This window comes from Hyla sarda, chromosome 1, assembly GCF_029499605.1.
Source record: "Hyla sarda isolate aHylSar1 chromosome 1, aHylSar1.hap1, whole genome shotgun sequence".
Classification (NCBI taxonomy): domain Eukaryota; kingdom Metazoa; phylum Chordata; class Amphibia; order Anura; family Hylidae; genus Hyla; species Hyla sarda.
The window spans coordinates 107,330,215-107,350,746 of record NC_079189.1 but is presented as its reverse complement, the minus strand read 5'-3'; the positions used below and the strand labels follow the sequence as shown (position 1 = coordinate 107,350,746).

Here is a 20,532-nt window from a genome sequence, read left to right as displayed (position 1 = left end):
CTGTTCTAAAATAATACATCAAAATATTGAAGGGTAACTGAACTTCTTACAGTTGTTCTATATATTTGGTTATTTATGCACCATACATGAATCTAAGTGAAAGCTCACAAAATAAAGGTTTAGAAGTTTCTTCTTTGCTCTTATAGGATGTGGAATGCCTGTCGATCAGGCAGGCAGAATTGTCGGTGGCAGGAGTAGCACTCTCGGTGAATGGCCATGGCAAGTAAGCATCCATCTTAAAGTATCCTCTGGTAGACATGTGTGTGGTGGATCCATTATCAGCAACCAGTGGATTGTAACAGCTGCCCATTGTGTTGTGCAGTAAGTATCTACAGTATATCCTCACAAATACAGATAACTTTATTATGTGCAGAATGTTTAGTTACTGGGGCCACAGCTTAGGCTGGGTTCACAATACGTTTTGTAACAACGGTTCCCGTATACGGCTGGAAGGAGGGGAGCGGGGCTTAATCGCGGGGCCTGAACTCCGTCGCATAGGGGAACCGTATTGAATGCATGTCTATGAGCCAACCGGAGTGAACCGCAGCCTCCGGTCGGCTGCTTTTTCGGCCGTATGCGGTTTCCCGACCACAGGCAAAAACGTGGTTGACTGCGTTTTTGCCTACGGTCGGGAAACCGCATACGGACGAAAAAGCAGCCGACCGGAGGCTGCGGTTCACTCCGGTCGGCTCATAGACATGCATTAAATACGGTTTCCCTATACGGCTGAGTGCGGGCGCCGCAATTAAGCGCCGCCCGCTCTCCCCCCCCTCCTCCCAGCCGTATACGGGAACCGTAGTTACAAAACGTAGTGTGACCCCAGCCTAAGTTTCTGTTAAAAAATTCTTGAGGGGGTGTTTTTTCGGGCATTTATAATTGATGGCTATCCACAGGACATCTGACACCTTAGCTGTAAGGTAGAGCAACATCTCTGGTATACACATATTGCTCCATTCATTGTGCACTGATGGTTTCAGGTTTCTGCAGTGCAGCTCCCATTAACCCCTTAAGGACTCAGGGTTTTTCCGTTTTTGAACTTTCGTTTTTTCCTCTTTACCTTTTAAAAATCATAACCCTTTCAATTTTCCACCTAAAAATCCATATTATGGCTTATTTTTTGCGTTGCCAATTCTACTTTGCAGTGACATTAGTCATTTTACCCAAAAATGCACGGCAAAACGGAAAAAAAAATCATTGTGCGACAAAAATCGAAAAAAACCGCCATTTTGTAACTTTTGGGGGCTTCCGTTTCTACGCAGTGCATATTTCGGTAAAAATTACACCTTATCATTATTCTGTAGGTCCATACGGTTAAAATGATACCCTACTTATATAGGTTTGATTTTGTCACACTTCTGGAAAAAATCATAACTACATGCAGGAAAATTTATACGTTTAAAAATGTCATCTTCTGACCCCTATAACTTTTTTATTTTTCCACGTACGGGGCGGTATGAGGACTCATTTTTTGTGCCGTGATCTTTTTATTGGTATGATTTTTGTTTTGATCTGACTTTTTGATCACTTTTTATTCATTTTTTAATGTTATAAAAAGTTACCAAAATACGCTTTTTTGGACTTTGGAATTTTTTTGCGCGTACGCCATTGACCGTACGGCTTAATTAATGATATATTTTTATAGTTCGGACATTTACGCACGCGGCGATACCACATATGTTTATTTTTATTTTTTTACACTGTTTTATTTTTTTTATGGTAAAAGGGGGGTGATTCAAACTTTTATTAGGGAAGGGGTTAAATGACCTTTATTAACACTTCTTTTTTACTTTTTTTTTGCAGTGTTATAGGTCCCATAGGGACCTATAACACTGCACACACTGATCTCTCATCCAGATCACAGGCGTGTATTAACACGCCTGTGATCAGCGTTATCGGCGCTTGACTGCTCCTGCCTGGATCTCAGGCACGGAGCAGTCATTCGTCGATCGGACACCGAGGAGGCAGGTAAGAGCCCTCCCGATGTCCGGTCAGCTGTTCGGGACGCCGCGATTTCACCGCGGCGGTCCCGAACAGCCCGACTGAGCAGCCGGGATACTTTCAGTTTCACTTTAGAAGCGGCGGTCAGCTTTGACCGCCGCTTCTAAAGGGTTAATACCGCACATCGTCGCGATCGGCGATGTGTGGTATTAGCCGCGGGTCCCGGCCGTTGATTAGCGCCGGGACTGACGCGATATGATGCGGGATCGCGGCGCGATCCCGCTTCATATCGCGGGAGCCGGCGCAGGACGTAAATATACGTCCTGCGTCGTTAAGGGGTTAAAGGGGAACTCCGATGGAAACAAGTGGAAAACAAATGTTTTCAAATCAACTGGTGCCAGAAAGATAAACAGATTTGTAAATTACTTCTATTTCAAAATCTTAACCCTTCCAGTACTTATCAGCTGCTGTGTAAGGCTGGGTTCACACTACGTTTTTGCCATACTGTTTTCACTCCGTTTTTCTAAAGAAAACCGTATGGCAAAAAAACCGGATGGAACAGTATGGAAAAAAGTAAACCGTATGCGTTTTTAAACAGTATACTGTTTTTAAAAGTGCATACAGTTCCGTCAGTTTTTATAGAAAAAAAACCCATACGTTTTTGAAAATGTTGTCCATTTTTAATGGGAGGGGTCTTGGGTGGGGACTTTAGGATTCAAATGCGCATGTGCAAAGTAAAAACGGACACGTTTTTCCCGTATGGAACCGTATACATGTGCGTTTCTCATTGACGTCCATGTAAAAAAAAACGTATGCGGTTGCAGTACGGTTTTTAAACCGGAGTCAAAACCGTGGTTGACCACGATTTTGTCTCCGGTTTAAAAACCGTACTGCAACCGCATAAGTTTTTTTTAACATGGACGTCAGTGGGAAACGCACATGTATACGGTTCCATACGGGAAAAACGTATATGTTTTTACTTTGCACATGCGCATTTGAATCCTAAAGTCCCCACCCAAGACCCCTCCCATTAAAAATTGACAAAATTTTCAAAAACGTATGGGTTTTTTTTCTATAAAAACTGACGGAACTGTATGCACTTTTAAAAACAGTATACTGTTTAAAAACGCATACGGTTTACTTTTTTCCATACTGTTCCATCCGTTTTTTGCCATACGGTTTTCTTTAGAAAAACGGATTGAAAACAGTATGGCAAAAACGTAGTGTGAACCCAGCCTAATACAGAGAAAATTGTGAAGTTCTTTCCAGTCTGACCACAGTGCTCTCTGTTGACACCACTGTCCGTGTCAGGAACTGTCCAGATTAGAATCAAATCCACATAGAAAACCTGTCCAGCTCTGGACACTTCCTGACATGAACAGAGTTGTCAGCAGAGAGCACTGTGGTCAGACTGAAAAGAACTTCACCAATTTCTCTGAATTATATCTGTAGTATACAGCAGCTGCTAAGTACTAGAGGGGTTAAGATTTTTTTTAATAGTAGTAATTTACAAATCTCTTTAATTTTATGGCACCATTTGATTTGAAAACATTTTTTCCCACCGGAGTACCCCTTTAAATACAATTTGGAATTGCTTGTATTTTTTTTTTTATTTTTATTTTTTGGGGGGGGGGGGGGGGTATTTAACATCTTCAGGACAGACCATGTCTAGTTGGCAGGTAGAGCTATGTCTCCGGCATATACACAATTGCATATGGCTTAGTTCATTGTGTAATGGTGGTACCAGGCTACTGCAACACAACTCCCATTCACTTTAAAGGGGTACTCCGATGGAAAAAAAAAAATTAAAATCAACTGGTGCCATAGAATTAAAGAGATTTGTAAATTACTTCTATTAAAAAAATCTTAACCCCTCTAGTACTTATCAGCTGCTGTATACTACAGATATACTTCAGATAAATTGGTGAATTTCTTTTCAGTCTGACCACAGTGCTCTCTGCTGACAACTCTGTCCATGTCAGGAACTGTCCAGAGCTGGACAGGGTTTCTATGTGGATTTGCTTCTAATCTGGACAGTTCCTGACAAGGACAGTGGTGTAAGCAGAGAGCACTGTGGTCACACTGGAAATAACTTCACAATTTTCTCTGTATTACACAGCAGCTGATAAGTACTGGAAGGGTTAAGATTTTTCAATAGAAGTAATTTACAAATCTGTTTAACTTTCTGGCACCAGTTGATTTGAAAACATTTGTTTTCCACTTGTTTCCATCGGAGTTCCCCTTTAAGTGTATATAAATTAGTGAAAAACCTTTTTTCTAATTTAACTCCTTAAAGGGTACTCCGGTGGAAAACTATTTTTTTTCTATCAACTGGTGCCAGAAAGTTAAACAGATTTGTAAATTATTTCTATAAAAAAAATCTTAATCCTTTCAGTACTTATTAGCTGCTGAATAGTAAATAGGAAACTCTTTTCTTTTTGGATTTCTGTCTGTCCACTTTCTCTCTGCTGACACCTCTGTCCATTTCAGGAACTGTCAAGAGCAAGAGAAAATACCAATAGCAAACATATGCTGCTCTAGACAGTTCCTAAAATGGACAGAGGTGTCAGCAGAGAGCACTGTGAACTGACAGAAAAGAAATCCAAAAAGAAAAGAATTTCCTCTGTAGTATTCAGCAGCTGATAAGTACTGGAAGGATTAAGATTTTTTAATAGAAGTAATTTACAAATCTGTAAACTTTTTGGCACCAGTTGATTTAAAAAAAAGAATTTCCACCGAAGTACCCCTTTAACCCCTTAAGGACCCAGCCAATTTTCACCGTAGGACCCGGCAGTTTTTGCACATCTGACCACTGTACCTTTAAGCATTAATAACTTTGGGATGCTTTTACTTTTCATTCTAATTCCGAGAGTTTTTTCGTGAAATATTCTACGTTAACATACTGGTAAATTTTTGTCGATATTTGCATCCTTTTTTGGTGAAAAATTCCCAAATTTCATGAAAATTTTGAACATTTTGCATTTTCTAACTTTGAAACTCTCTGCTTGTAAGGAAAATGGATATTCCAAATAAATTACTTATTGATTCACAAATACAATATGTCTACTTTATGTTGACATCATAAAGTTGACATGATTTTACTTTTTGAAGACATTAGAGGGCTTCAAAGTATAGCATCAATTTTCAAAATTTTCACAAAAACTTAAAAATCTGAATTTTTTTAGGGACCAGTTGAGTTTGAAGTGGATTTGAGGGGCCTTTCTGTGAGAAATACCCTATAAATTACCCCATTATAGAAACTACACCCCTCAAAGTATTCAAAAGGACATTCAGAAAGTTTGTTAACCCTTTTAACCGTGTTTCACAAGAATAGTAGCAAAGTGGAGGAGAAAAATCTAAATCTGTTCTTGTATACCCATATTTTTTTTATTTTTACAAGGGGTAAAAGGAGAAAAAGCCCCCGAAAATTTGTAACCCAATTTCTCTCGAGTAAGGAAATACCTCATATGTGGATGTAAAGTGCTTTGTGGGTGCACTAGAGGGCTCAGAATATGGGTATACAAGAACAGATTTAGATTTTTCTCCTCCACTTTGCTACTATTCTTGTGAAACACGGTTAAAAGGGTTAACAAACTTTCTGAATGTCCGTTTGAATACTTTGAGGGGTGTAGTTTCTATAATTGGGTAATTTATATGGTATTTCTCACAGAAAGGCCCCTCAAATCCACTTCAAACTCAACTGGTCCCTAAAAAATTCAGATTTTTAAGTTTTTGTGAAAATTTTGAAAATTTATGCTATACTTTGAAGCCCTCTAATTTCTTCAAAAAGTAAAAACATGTCAACTTTATAAGGTCAACATAAAGTAGACATATTTCTGATTTTCCTTACAAGCAGAGAGTTTCATAGTTAGAAAAATGCAAAATGTTAAAAATTTACATGAAATTTGGGGATTTTCACCAAAAAAGGATGCAAATAATGACGGAAATTTACCACTATGTTAAAGTAGAATATGTCACAAAAAAACTATCTCGGAATCAGAATGAAAAGTAAAAGCATCCCAAAGTTATTTATGCTTAAAGGGACAGTGGTCAGATGTCCAAAAACTGCCGGGTCCTACGGTGAAAATTGGCTGGGTCCTTAACCCCTTGGGGATGGAGCCCATTATAACCCTAAGGATGGGAGTATTTTTTGCAAATCTGACCACTGTCACTTTAAGCATTAATAACTCTGGGATGCTTTTACTTATAAATTTGATTCCAAGATTGTTTTTTTCGTGACATATTCTACTTTATGGTAGTGGTAAATTTTTGTCGATACTTGCATCATTTCTTGGTGAAAAATTCTAAAATGTGCAGAAAAATTTAAAAATGTAGCATTTTTCTAACTTTGAAGCTCTCTGCTTGTAAGGAAAATAGACATTACAAATAAATTATATATTGATTCACAAATACAATATGTCTACTTTATATTTGCATCATAAAGTTGACATGTTTTTACTTTTGGAAGATATCAGAGGGCTTCCAACATAGGCGTGCGCAGCCTACTGCATTAGGGTGTGCACCCTAAAGCACAAACTCACTCCGCTCACGCGTGTGTGTATATATATATATATATATATATATATATATATATATATATATATATATATATATACATACATATACACACACACTCTTGCTTGCATAGTGTAGGAGGATTGGATCCAGGGCCGGTTTTAGGCTTAGCATGGCCCTGGGCAAAATCAGAAGTGGGGTCCCAAAAGTTATAATAGTGCACTAATCAGATTAGCACATTTTTGGTCACTTCAAATACCATAAAAAATATCTAAAAAGCAAAAAAAAAAAAAAAAAAATGGTACCGATAAAAACTACAAATCACAGCGCTAAAAATGACCCTCATACATCCCCATATACAGAAAAATAAAAGTGCTATAGGGATCAGAATAGTACAATTTTATATTTTTGTATAGTTCCCCCACATTAGGTTGGCAGTATAAATCTCCCACATTAGGATGGGGATATATTTCCCCCACATTAGGTTGGCAGTATAGTTCCCCCACATTTGGTTAGTAGTACAGTTCCCCCACATTAGGTTGGCAGTATAGTTCCCCCACATTAGGTGGTAGTATAGTTCCCCCACATTAGGTTAGTAGTATAGTTCCCCCACATTAGGTTAGTAGCACAGTTCCTCCACATTAGGTGCAGCACAGTTCCCCCACATTAGGTGCAGTACAGTTCCCCCACATTAGGTGCATTATAGTTCCCCCACATTAGGTGCAATATAGTTCCCCACATTAGGTGCAATACAGTTCCCCCACATTAGGTGCAGTACAGTTCCCCCACATTAGGTGCAATATAGTTCCCCCACATTAGGTGCAGTATAGTTATAATTGTAGGGAGGAGGACAAGTCTAGAATTTACCATGAGGCTTACGGGACTAATTCTACCCCTGATCTTATATTTGCCAAGGGGTTCAATGGGCGGAGCCAAAGGGTTGTCAAAATTAGGTTTTGACTAGAGTGTCAAAAATCCATGCACCAGCCCTGACTAGACCTCCCACTTGTGTGTATGTTGCTGGTGTTTATAGGGAGGCATTTGATGTGGATTTGAAAAAAAATAGTAAGTTGAATGGTAAAACTCATGTTTTTCTTTACTTGGCAAACAGAAGAACACTTTTACTATAGGATGGTGGCACAGAGGGGGGAATATTCCAAATTGAAATTTTTTTTTGCACCAAATTGGTTGAAAAAGTGATGCGGCACCCAGCAAGCTTGGAGCAGCGTGCACGTTGTAGTTTTGGGTCTGCAGCTGACCCAAAACTAAGACTCCCAGGATGTTGCGCCATAATCTAAATTGTACTCCTATATAGTGCAAGATGTGTGGAGTTGTAGTTTTGGTCATCATAGATTGTATCAGGGCATGCTGGGAATTGTAGTTGGTAACTGCACCTCCCAGCGTTGCATTCCTTCAAGGAATGCAATGCTGGGATTTTCAGTTACCAACTACAATTCCCAACATGCCCTGATACAATATATGGTGACCAAAACTACAACTCCCATTATGTTGCACTGGGGGTGTTGTGTGTGTGTGTGTGTGTGTGTGAGGTGTTGTGTGTGAGTGTGTGTGGGGGGGGGTGCTGTGTGTGTGTTTGAGGGGTGCTGTGTGTGTGTGTGTGTGTGTGAGTGTGGGGGGGTGCTGTGTGTGTGTGTGTTTGAGGGGTGCTGTGTGTGTGTGTGTGTGAGTGTGGGGGGGTGCTGTGTGTGTGTGTTTGAGGGGTGCTGTGTGTTTGAGGGGTGCTATGGGTGCTGTGTGGGGGATTGGGCACATAATACATGCATGATATAAAATATATACATAATACATAAAAAAAAAATTTATTTCAGCTACCGGGTCGGTGCTGTAGTAGTTTTTAGTATATTTGCTGGTAGAAGAGCACGGACTGCAGAGAGTGGGCCAGAAGTATAGTATATAGTATAGTAGAAGAGCACGGACTGCAGAGAGTGGGCCGTGTCCCGTGTATCAGAACAAAGGAAAAAAGAAAGTTGCCTCTTTCAAGGTGCCTGTAGTATTAAAACATCAAACCTTTAATCTGTATGCATTAAAAATAGAAAAAGGTGACATCAATCATATAAGAGAAGCGAAACTCCAACACGTTTTGAGCAAAATGTAGCTCTTTATCATGGCTATATGTAGCCCAAACACACTGGAGTTTCACTTTTCTTTTATGATGTCACCTTTTTCTATTTATAATGTTTACAGATTAAAGGTTTGATGGTTTAATACTACAAGCACCGTTATCCTTGGAAGAGCCGGAGGAAACTTTCTTTTTTCTTTTGTTCTGATTCATAATACATATATACATACGTCATACATACATACATACACACATCATATATATATATATACACACACATACATACATAATGCATAAATACATACTATATGCATACAAACATCATACATATATAATACATACTGTCACGATGCCGGCTGGCAGGAGGTGGATCCTCTGTGCCAGAGAGGGATGGCGAGGACCGCGCTAGTGGACCGGTTCTAAGCCACTACAGGTTTTCACCAGAGCCCGCCGCAAAGCGGGATGGTCTTGCTGCGGCGGTAGTGACCAGGTCGTATCCACTAGCAACGGCTCACCTCTCTGACTGCTGAAGATACTGAAGATAGGCGAGGTACAAGGGAGTAGGCAGAAGCAAGGTCGGACGTAGCAGAAGGTCGAGGCAGGCAGCAAGGATCGTAGTCAGGGGCAACGGCAGGAGGTCAGAAACACGGGCTAGGAACAGACAAGGGAACGCTTTCACTAGGCACTAAGGCAACAAGATCCGGCAAGGGAGTGCAGGGGAAGTGAGGTAATATAGGGAAGTGCACAGGTGATCACACTAATTGGTAATTGGGAAGATTGGGCCAGGCACCAACATTGGTGCACTGGCCCTTTAAATTGCAGAGACCCGGCGCGCGCGCGCCCTAGGAAGCGGGGCCGCGCGCGCCGAGACAGGACCGACGGAGAGCGAGTCAGGTACGGGGACCGGGGTGCGCATCGCGAGCGGGCGCCACCCGCATCGCGAATCGCATCCCGGCTGGAGGCGGTACCGCAGCGCACCCGGTCAGTGGATCTGACCGGGGCGCTGCAGAAACGAGGAAGAGGCGAGCGCTCCGGGGAGGAACGGGGACCCGGAGCGCTCGGCGTAACAGTACCCCCCCCCTTGGGTCTCCCCCTCTTCTTGGGGCCAAAGAACCTGAGGAAAAAAAAGTCAATTTTTCCGTGATGAGGTCCGATGCACATTAGGAGGGGTTCTGTGCGGAAACGCATGAGACAGTCCAATCTTTTATTGTTAATACAATAGATGTAGAGACTGTCTCATGCGTTTCCGCACAGAACCCCTCCTAATGTGCATCGGACCTCATCACGGAAAAATTGACTTTTTTTTCCTCAGGTTCTTTGGCCCCAAGAAGAGGGGGAGACCCAAGGGGGGGGGTACTGTTACGCCGAGCGCTCCGGGTCCCCGTTCCTCCCCGGAGCGCTCGCCTCTTCCTCGTTTCTGCAGCGCCCCGGTCAGATCCACTGACCGGGTGCGCTGCGGTACCGCCTCCAGCCGGGATGCGATTCGCGATGCGGGTGGCGCCCGCTCGCGATGCGCACCCCGGTCCCCGTACCTGACTCGCTCTCCGTCGGTCCTGTCTCGGCGCGCGCGGCCCCGCTCCCTAGGGCGCGCGCGCGCCGGGTCTCTGCAATTTAAAGGGCCAGTGCACCAATGTTGGTGCCTGGCCCAATCTTCCCAATTACCAATTAGTGTGATCACCTGTGCACTTCCCTATATTACCTCACTTCCCCTGCACTCCCTTGCCGGATCTTGTTGCCTTAGTGCCTAGTGAAAGCGTTCCCTTGTCTGTTCCTAGCCCGTGTTTCTGACCTCCTGCCGTTGCCCCTGACTACGATCCTTGCTGCCTGCCTCGACCTTCTGCTACGTCCGACCTTGCTTCTGCCTACTCCCTTGTACCTCGCCTATCTTCAGTATCTTCAGCAGTCAGAGAGGTGAGCCGTTGCTAGTGGACCGGTTCTAAGCCACTACAGGTTTTCACCAGAGCCCGCCGCAAAGCGGGATGGTCTTGCTGCGGCGGTAGTGACCAGGTCGTATCCACTAGCAACGGCTCACCTCTCTGACTGCTGAAGATACTGAAGATAGGCGAGGTACAAGGGAGTAGGCAGAAGCAAGGTCGGACGTAGCAGAAGGTCGAGGCAGGCAGCAAGGATCGTAGTCAGGGGCAACGGCAGGAGGTCAGAAACACGGGCTAGGAACAGACAAGGGAACGCTTTCACTAGGCACTAAGGCAACAAGATCCGGCAAGGGAGTGCAGGGGAAGTGAGGTAATATAGGGAAGTGCACAGGTGATCACACTAATTGGTAATTGGGAAGATTGGGCCAGGCACCAACATTGGTGCACTGGCCCTTTAAATTGCAGAGACCCGGCGCGCGCGCGCCCTAGGGAGCGGGGCCGCGCGCGCCGAGACAGGACCGACGGAGAGCGAGTCAGGTACGGGGACCGGGGTGCGCATCGCGAGCGGGCGCCACCCGCATCGCGAATCGCATCCCGGCTGGAGGCGGTACCGCAGCGCACCCGGTCAGTGGATCTGACCGGGGCGCTGCAGAAACGAGGAAGAGGCGAGCGCTCCGGGGAGGAACGGGGACCCGGAGCGCTCGGCGTAACAGGCCGGATCTACTGTCACGATGCCGGCTGGCAGGAGGTGGATCCTCTGTGCCAGAGAGGGATGGCGAGGACCGCGCTAGTGGACCGGTTCTAAGCCACTACAGGTTTTCACCAGAGCCCGCCGCAAAGCGGGATGGTCTTGCTGCGGCGGTAGTGACCAGGTCGTATCCACTAGCAACGGCTCACCTCTCTGACTGCTGAAGATACTGAAGATAGGCGAGGTACAAGGGAGTAGGCAGAAGCAAGGTCGGACGTAGCAGAAGGTCGAGGCAGGCAGCAAGGATCGTAGTCAGGGGCAACGGCAGGAGGTCAGAAACACGGGCTAGGAACAGACAAGGGAACGCTTTCACTAGGCACTAAGGCAACAAGATCCGGCAAGGGAGTGCAGGGGAAGTGAGGTAATATAGGGAAGTGCACAGGTGATCACACTAATTGGTAATTGGGAAGATTGGGCCAGGCACCAACATTGGTGCACTGGCCCTTTAAATTGCAGAGACCCGGCGCGCGCGCGCCCTAGGGAGCGGGGCCGCGCGCGCCGAGACAGGACCGACGGAGAGCGAGTCAGGTACGGGGACCGGGGTGCGCATCGCGAGCGGGCGCCACCCGCATCGCGAATCGCATCCCGGCTGGAGGCGGTACCGCAGCGCACCCGGTCAGTGGATCTGACCGGGGCGCTGCAGAAACGAGGAAGAGGCGAGCGCTCCGGGGAGGAACGGGGACCCGGAGCGCTCGGCGTAACACATACACACATCATACATGCATAACCTACACATATATATATATATATTATATTGAGAAATCATACCGCTCTGCCAACCCTGGTTTCTATCCTGTGGCTTCCCGTGTGGAAGCCCTGGATAGATTCCAGGAGTTGGTAGAGCGGGATCTAGTGAAATTAAGGGATAGGACCTCTTCTGTTAAAATCTATGATAACCTTAACAAATGTGAACGTAAAGCATTGAAAGAAATTATGGATAACAAGTCCATTGTTATACGTAATGCCGATAAAGGCAGTAACGTTATTGTCCTAGATGCAGGTCTCTATAAGAAACTTAATACAGAAGTCCTATCAGACACGGATACTTACCTGAAACTTAGAGGTGACCCCACTAAATCCTTCCAAATAGACCTTAAAAAAACGCTTAAGGAGGGTGTGGCTTTGGGAGCTATAGATGAAAAATTGGAAGAATATCTCTTTGTAGCCAATCCCATTACACCAGTGTTTCACTCACTCCCCAAGGTACACAAAGGGGTTTTTCCACCTCCCCTGAGACCCATTGTCGCAGGCATTGGGTCCCTTGTGGAGCGCCTTGGGGAGTGGGTGGACCACTATCTCCAACCTTTAACAAAAATTACCCCCACTTTTATCCAGGATACGAAACATGTCATTAACATCCTGGATAAAATACAATGGAATCAGGAGTTGTCATGGGCAACATGCGATGTTATTGGTCTATATCCATCCATCCCTTGGAATAAGGGATTGGAGGCGTTATCTATACATATGGAAAGATTTAGTACGTACTCCCCTGGTCTGAGGGAATTTATCACCATCGCCACGGAATTTTTGCTTAGGCATAATTATTTCGTGTTCGATGGTGATTTCTACCTTCAGACCAGGGGAGCTTCAATGGGGGCGAAATACTCCCCCTCCTTTGCGAACATTTTTATGTTCCAGTGGGAACAGATGTTCATTTTCAATATTGACAACCCCTTTAGCAGCCACATATATTGGATCGGACGATTCATAGATGATCTCCTCATAATTTGGGGAGGGTCAGAGGAACAGTTTAAACAATTTGTACATTATGTAGGCAGAAATGATCTTAACCTCAGATTCACCTACCATTTCGATAAAAAGGAGATTAATTTCCTGGACATCACAGTGGTAGGTGAAGGAGACCATATAGAAATACTCCCGTTCAGAAAGGAGACAGCTACTAATTCGATACTGTTGGCCTCATCCTGCCACCCTAAACATGTCCTGGATAATATCCCCTTTGGGGAACTGTGTAGAATAAAATGGAATTGCTCCAGTGACAGCAAATTTAGAGTGGCAGCATCAGAACTACACAAAAGGTTTAAGAATAGAGGGTACAGTGAGCACACCATTGATTTAGCTCAGGAGAAAGTGAGTGGTATTACCAGAAAGGAGTTAGTCACCTACTCTAGGAGAAAGCAACCAAGGAGAGGAGGATATAACACTGAGGGGATAGTGGGTAAAAACAAAAGTGTCACCAAACCATATTTCGTAACACCATATAGTGTAAATTTTGGACAAATTAAGGGTATCATCAGAAAATACATACCAGTATTGGAATCTGATCCGATACTAAAAGAAATAGTGTCGGAAGGTATAGAAATAGTATCTAAAAAGGGCCCCTCAATAGGCTCAAAAATTTCGCCCAGTCTGTTTCAGAGTAACAAATCGTCGAGTAGTAAACACAATTGGTTAAAAACTGTGGGAAATAGGAAATGTGGACATACAAGATGTCTCACGTGTGACCATATGGTAAACACTGACACGGTGACATCGTGTTCCACAGGTAATTTATATAAACTACGGGATTTCACAAATTGTAATACTAAGTCTATTGTCTATGTAGCCACCTGCACCATCTGCAAGATACAGTATGTAGGTTGTTCTAGTAATTCTCTAAAAATGAGATTTAGAAAACATGTCTCAGATGCTAAAAGCAATATCACAGGTATGTCGATGCTATCCCGTCACTTTAGGGAGGTACATGGAGGAGATGTGACGGGCCTACGGGTATCGGGGGTAGAAAGGGTTACTTTGGGTCCGAGGGGGGGAGATCTTAGGAATAAACTTTTTAACAGGGAGGCATATTGGATATTCCTCCTTGGCACGAGGCATCCCCTCGGTCTAAACAAGAGATTAGATTTAGCTCTCACTTGCCCTTAGACCCCAAATAGATAGTCATGTTTAAATGTATCATCAACATAATTAAGAATGATACATATATAAACTAATATCTAATTATGAATTAATACATATTAATGATAAATATTCTAAACAAAAAATATGATACCTAAATTACTGTTCTTGCAGATGAGTACTTTTACTTGGTTTTCCTCGACTCAAGTCAGGAATCAATGATGTAAATGTCTATACTGTTCTTTAGAATAATCCTATTGTAACAACAAATGTCTTGGGCGCACCCAGGTGTGAACATGTTCTAAAAAATTGGTGTTTCCCAACTCGATGCTCCAGCGCCATGTTTTGTATGAGAACGATTTTATGATGTGTATGGTCATGTGACCGCTATTTTGTGTATTTTAAGACGTTCATTGTGGTTGTTTGTTACCTACGACTAAGCACTCCGGAGCGAAACGCGTCAGGCTTCTGTGTACTGCGTTATGCTGAAATAAAATTCTGAGTTTTTACCTGCATACTTCAGTTCTGTGCCGGACTATCTTCTTTGCTGTCATATATATTATATATATATATATATATATATATATATATATATATAAATATATACACACACATACATACATAATGCATAAATACATACTATATGCATACAAACATCATACATATATAATACATACACACATCATACATGCATAACCTACACATATATATATATATATATATATATATATATATATATATATACACACATACATACATAATGCATAAATACATACTATATGCATACAAACATCATACATATATAATACATACACACATCATACATGCATAACCTACACACACACACACATATATATATATATATATATATATATATATATACACACACATACATACATCATACATATATAATACATGCATGCATCATACATACATACATATGCACACCATACATAATACATATACAAATCCATAATATATACATATACACATCATACATAAATACATCATACTGTATGTATGATGTGTGTATGTATGATGTATTTATGTATGATGTGTATTATGTATATATTATGGATTTGTGTATGTATTATGTATGGTGTGCATATGCATTATGTATGTATTATATATGTATGATGTGTGCATGTGTATATTATGTATGTATGTATGTATTATATATGTATGATGTTTGTATTTATGCATTATGTGTATATATATATATATATATATATATATATATATATAGAAAGAATTTTCGTAAAGGGAACCTTTAAAATATTGCTTTTAATTTATCCTTTAAAAAATATACAAAAAACAAAAAACAAAATAATGAATGAAAGATTTTTTTGGAAAAAAATTTTTTTGGAAAAAATCTTTTGAAAAATTATTTTCTTGACCGCCACCAGTGTATATGATTAACTTGTGTTCAAACAATGTTCATAATTCCGTAATAATTCTGAAAGTTCAAACAATGTTCATAAGTTCCTGTGTGTTAAAGGTCTATCGATCAATCTCAGTATCGGTGCCTATTCACATAGGTAGCCGCTGTGCCTGCGTTATTCTCCTTTTCTTATTTCGATATGTAATAAGCGCATCCACATTGGAATACCAGTACAATACAACAACAATTCCGTAATATAGTGCTGTGTTAAATTGCAATTAATCTCATATTGCTATATGCTTGTTCACATTCATGCCGGTTGCGATATATTGGTTATACTCCACATGAGTGTGTTCATTGGTATACAGGGTTAATCACCATCCCGGGCGTGTATCCAACACCTTGTATGTGCGCTTGTTCACACTCCTGCTAATGGATCGTCAATCTGGGTATATGTACGAACCCCTATATATGTGTTTGTTCACACTGCTGCCGGTTGATTGCCCTTCTGGGCGTATGTCCAACACCTTATATAGGTGCTTATTCACACTCCTACTGGTTGTAATATTTGAATAGTTTACAGATTAAAGTTCCTAAATAAATCGTTTTATCACCGGCTGAGGCATATATCCTCCACTGTATAACACTCTCCGATTGGGATCAATTTAATTCACATATGAATATATACGGTCCTGGTTGTTCGTCCTCGTATTTGTTTTATTTTTGTAGTTCTAATATCCACTCTGCGTTATTAGGTTTTAGCTTTCTGTTCACATTGATGTATTCATGTCTCAGCCTTTTTTAACCCTCTACATGAGACATTCGCAGTCACCACAGCACCTCATTCATACAGTGTTATCTGTTAATTATTATTATACTGAGGTGTATATATTCACTGCACTGTGGAGCTCTATATAGTGAATACTCAGGGTGTAATTCATACACCTCGATTCTTCACTATTACTTGTAGTGAGTATATTACTATGTATGTGAACCCATCAATCATCACAATACCAATAAATCACCACATGCATATTTCACACAATTTGTAGCCTTTTTGTTACTCATGCACAAATAGATTCAGGTATGATTGGACGATTGCATATAAACCTCTGAGTACGTAAAGACTCTATTCACATTGTGTTGCGGTCACACATATTGTTCAGCGTATATGGAGCCAATTGCAGATATGAGGATATTATCCAGTTTAATAATTTGTAGAGTTCAAACGTTAGTAGTCATTAATTGTAGTTGTATTTAGTATGCACAGTCTATAATGCGATTGTCAGCAACTTATGACCTTTATCATATTGATATATTTAAATATGCACTTATTTCTTTTTGTTATCCATTTGCATATTTGATATATTTTATACAAGTGTTCCGTAATTATTATTCACTTAGTATCATATTTCCTTTCCCACAGGAATCCATTTACACTTTGCATGCATGCATTGCCTTATATCTTGTTTTAGAGAGGTCAATAGAAAAAAGTGCAAATGGAAAGAAAAAACCTGGTGTAGATCAAGGATGCAGTTCACATTGTCTAGGTTCGACGCGTTTCTTTTGCCAGGTCTTCAGGAACCATATTAGGCCATTTTCTTTCATCAAAAGTATAGAGCCATGTTGTTTGATGTCCGACACTGATGGCGGTCAGCACCAAATGCCGCCATTGTATCTTCCTTAAATAGGACGTCATTCCCACTCCACCCTCCTTCCTTTCTGGTTCTACCTATCACTGCTTGCTACGTCAGTTACCTGTCGTGTCTATGTGCAGAGAAGGTGATTGGGACCAGGTGTATGGGGGAGTGTATTCTGGTCAGGGTTAGGGTATTGCTACACGTTCTAACCAATCTGTCAGTTTTTGTTTAGATGGATTTATTGAGGCTGCAATGATATATTAATACGGAGATTCGCATTGTTACCGAGAAGCTGCAAATTCATTGACCGATCCAATATAACTATGAAAAATTATATATTTATTATTTACTTTATTTTGTTGGTCTTTCTTACTTTCTAGGGAGTATATTAGGGACGTTGGGGGAGGGATTATTTATTTCTCATTTAAATGAAGCTTGAAAATGCTATGAATTCATTCAATCCCTTGGGTCTGACTGAATCCATAAGAAATGTCCATTTAGCTTCTACCTGCAAGAGAATTTTATCCCAATTCCCCCCTCTGGCTGGGGGCTTAACCACTTCCAGTACCTGTACCATAAGTTCTCTAGGGTCACCGTCGTGGCTGCATGAGAAGTGATTTCCTACTGGGGTGTCTCTTCGATGCCTTATATCAGCCAAATGTTCCTGTACCCTATTTTTCAATGTTCTAAATGTTTTACCTACATAGTTGACCGGGCACGGGCAACTCAACACATAGACCACCCCTTTCGTGTTGCAATTTGCCCAATGCTTCAGGGGAAATGACTTTTGATTAGTAGCACTCATACAGTGATTACCCCTTTTGATATGTGGGCATACAATGCATCCACTACATGGATAGGTACCTTTTGCTCCCGTTTTTAGCCAGGTCTCCTGGTTTGTTTCTGGTTCCAAATTGCTTCTAATGAGTCTATCTTTTAAACTTCTACCTCTTCGATATGTTATAGAGGGATCTTCTGGTAGCACTGTTGCCAGTGTCTTATCTGCCTTCAGGATCTCCCAATATTTTTGGAAAATTTCTTTTACCTCCCTCGATTTAACATCATAGTTACCTATTATTCTGAGAATCTCCTCTCCCTCCTGTTTAGGTTTTGGAATCAAAAGTTCTGTCCTAGGGCTATTCAGGGCCCTATGATAGGCTTTTTTCAGGACTTTATTGGGGTATCCCCTTTCCCTCAATCGCTGTCTTAACTCCATAGCTTTGGTTTGAAATTCCGAAAGACTTGAGCAATTGCGCTTTACCCGTAGGTATTGTCCTGTCGGAATACCCTTCCTCAGGGGGAGAGGGTGATGACTCTCCCACCGGAGAAGGGTATTAGTAGCTGTCTCTTTCCTATGAAGCGTGGTCTCAATATTGTTATTAGTTGTCAATTTTATTTTAATGTCCAAAAATTCAATTTCATATTGACTAATTGTGTAGGTAAATCTAAGATTCAATGCGTTTTTATTCAGACTTTGCACAAACTCTTCAAATTTGCTTTTGGATGACGTCCAAATTAGCAGGATATCATCTATAAATCGTATCCATAAACTGATATGTTGTGTCCATTCGATCATTTCGTCTCCGAATACGGTTTGGTCCTCCCACCAGCCTAAATATAGATTAGCGTAACTGGGGGCGCAGGGGCTCCCCATAGCTGTTCCACGCTGCTGGTGGAAGGACCTCCCCTCGAAGACAAAATAGTTTTTAGTAAGGACAAATGATAGCAATTGGATGACAAAATCATTGTGTGGAGTGTATTGAAGTCCCCTAGTTTTTAGGAAGGACTCTGTGGCTTGAAGCCCCAAGTCATGTGGGATGCTCGAGTATAGCGCCTCTACATCCAAAGACGCCAAATAGGACCCTTCCTCAAGTACTAACCCCTCGAGTCTTCTCAGTACATCCATTGTATCCCGTACATATGATGGTAATGAGTATACAAATGGTCTAAGTACTTGGTCCACATATTGATAATTTGACGCAAGCCCCAAGTCAATATGTGGACCAAGTACTTAGACCATTTGTATACTCATTACCATCATATGTACGGGATACAATGGATGTACTGAGAAGACTCGAGGGGTTAGTACTTGAGGAAGGGTCCTATTTGGCGTCTTTGGATGTAGAGGCGCTATACTCGAGCATCCCACATGACTTGGGGCTTCAAGCCACAGAGTCCTTCCTAAAAACTAGGGGACTTCAATACACTCCACACAATGATTTTGTCATCCAATTGCTATCATTTGTCCTTACTAAAAACTATTTTGTCTTCGAGGGGAGGTCCTTCCACCAGCAGCGTGGAACAGCTATGGGGAGCCCCTGCGCCCCCAGTTACGCTAATCTATATTTAGGCTGGTGGGAGGACCAAACCGTATTCGGAGACGAAATGATCGAATGGACACAACATATCAGTTTATGGATACGATTTATAGATGATATCCTGCTAATTTGGACGTCATCCAAAAGCAAATTTGAAGAGTTTGTGCAAAGTCTGAATAAAAACGCATTGAATCTTAGATTTACCTACACAATTAGTCAATATGAAATTGAATTTTTGGACATTAAAATAAAATTGACAACTAATAACAATATTGAGACCACGCTTCATAGGAAAGAGACAGCTACTAATACCCTTCTCCGGTGGGAGAGTCATCACCCTCTCCCCCTGAGGAAGGGTATTCCGACAGGACAATACCTACGGGTAAAGCGCAATTGCTCAAGTCTTTCGGAATTTCAAACCAAAGCTATGGAGTTAAGACAGCGATTGAGGGAAAGGGGATACCCCAATAAAGTCCTGAAAAAAGCCTATCATAGGGCCCTGAATAGCCCTAGGACAGAACTTTTGATTCCAAAACCTAAACAGGAGGGAGAGGAGATTCTCAGAATAATAGGTAACTATGATGTTAAATCGAGGGAGGTAAAAGAAATTTTCCAAAAATATTGGGAGATCCTGAAGGCAGATAAGACACTGGCAACAGTGCTACCAGAAGATCCCTCTATAACATATCGAAGAGGTAGAAGTTTAAAAGATAGACTCATTAGAAGCAATTTGGAACCAGAAACAAACCAGGAGACCTGGCTAAAAACGGGAGCAAAAGGTACCTATCCATGTAGTGGATGCATTGTATGCCCACATATCAAAAGGGGTAATCACTGTATGAGTGCTACTAATCAAAAGTCATTTCCCCTGAAGCATTGGGCAAATTGCAACACGAAAGGGGTGGTCTATGTGTTGAGTTGCCCGTGCCCGGTCAACTATGTAGGTAAAACATTTAGAACATTGAAAAATAGGGTACAGGAACATTTGGCTGATATAAGGCATCGAAGAGACACCCCAGTAGGAAATCACTTCTCATGCAGCCACGACGGTGACCCTAGAGAACTTATGGTACAGGTACTGGAAGTGGTTAAGCCCCCAGCCAGAGGGGGGAATTGGGATAAAATTCTCTTGCAGGTAGAAGCTAAATGGACATTTCTTATGGATTCAGTCAGACCCAA

At 42.0% G+C, this 20,532-nt stretch overlaps 1 protein-coding gene across 7 annotated transcripts in view; it reads left to right on the top strand.

The window, feature by feature from the left end:
* Positions 1 to 20,532, top strand: part of KLKB1 (kallikrein B1) — a 121,527-nt gene that overhangs the window by 66,823 nt on the left and 34,172 nt on the right. For all 7 annotated transcript variants that reach the window (XM_056559379.1, XM_056559366.1, XM_056559417.1 and 4 more), the window contains one exon: positions 147 to 321. In XM_056559379.1, coding sequence (XP_056415354.1) covers positions 147 to 321 — 175 coding nt within the window. The remainder of the gene's footprint in view (positions 1 to 146; positions 322 to 20,532) is intronic.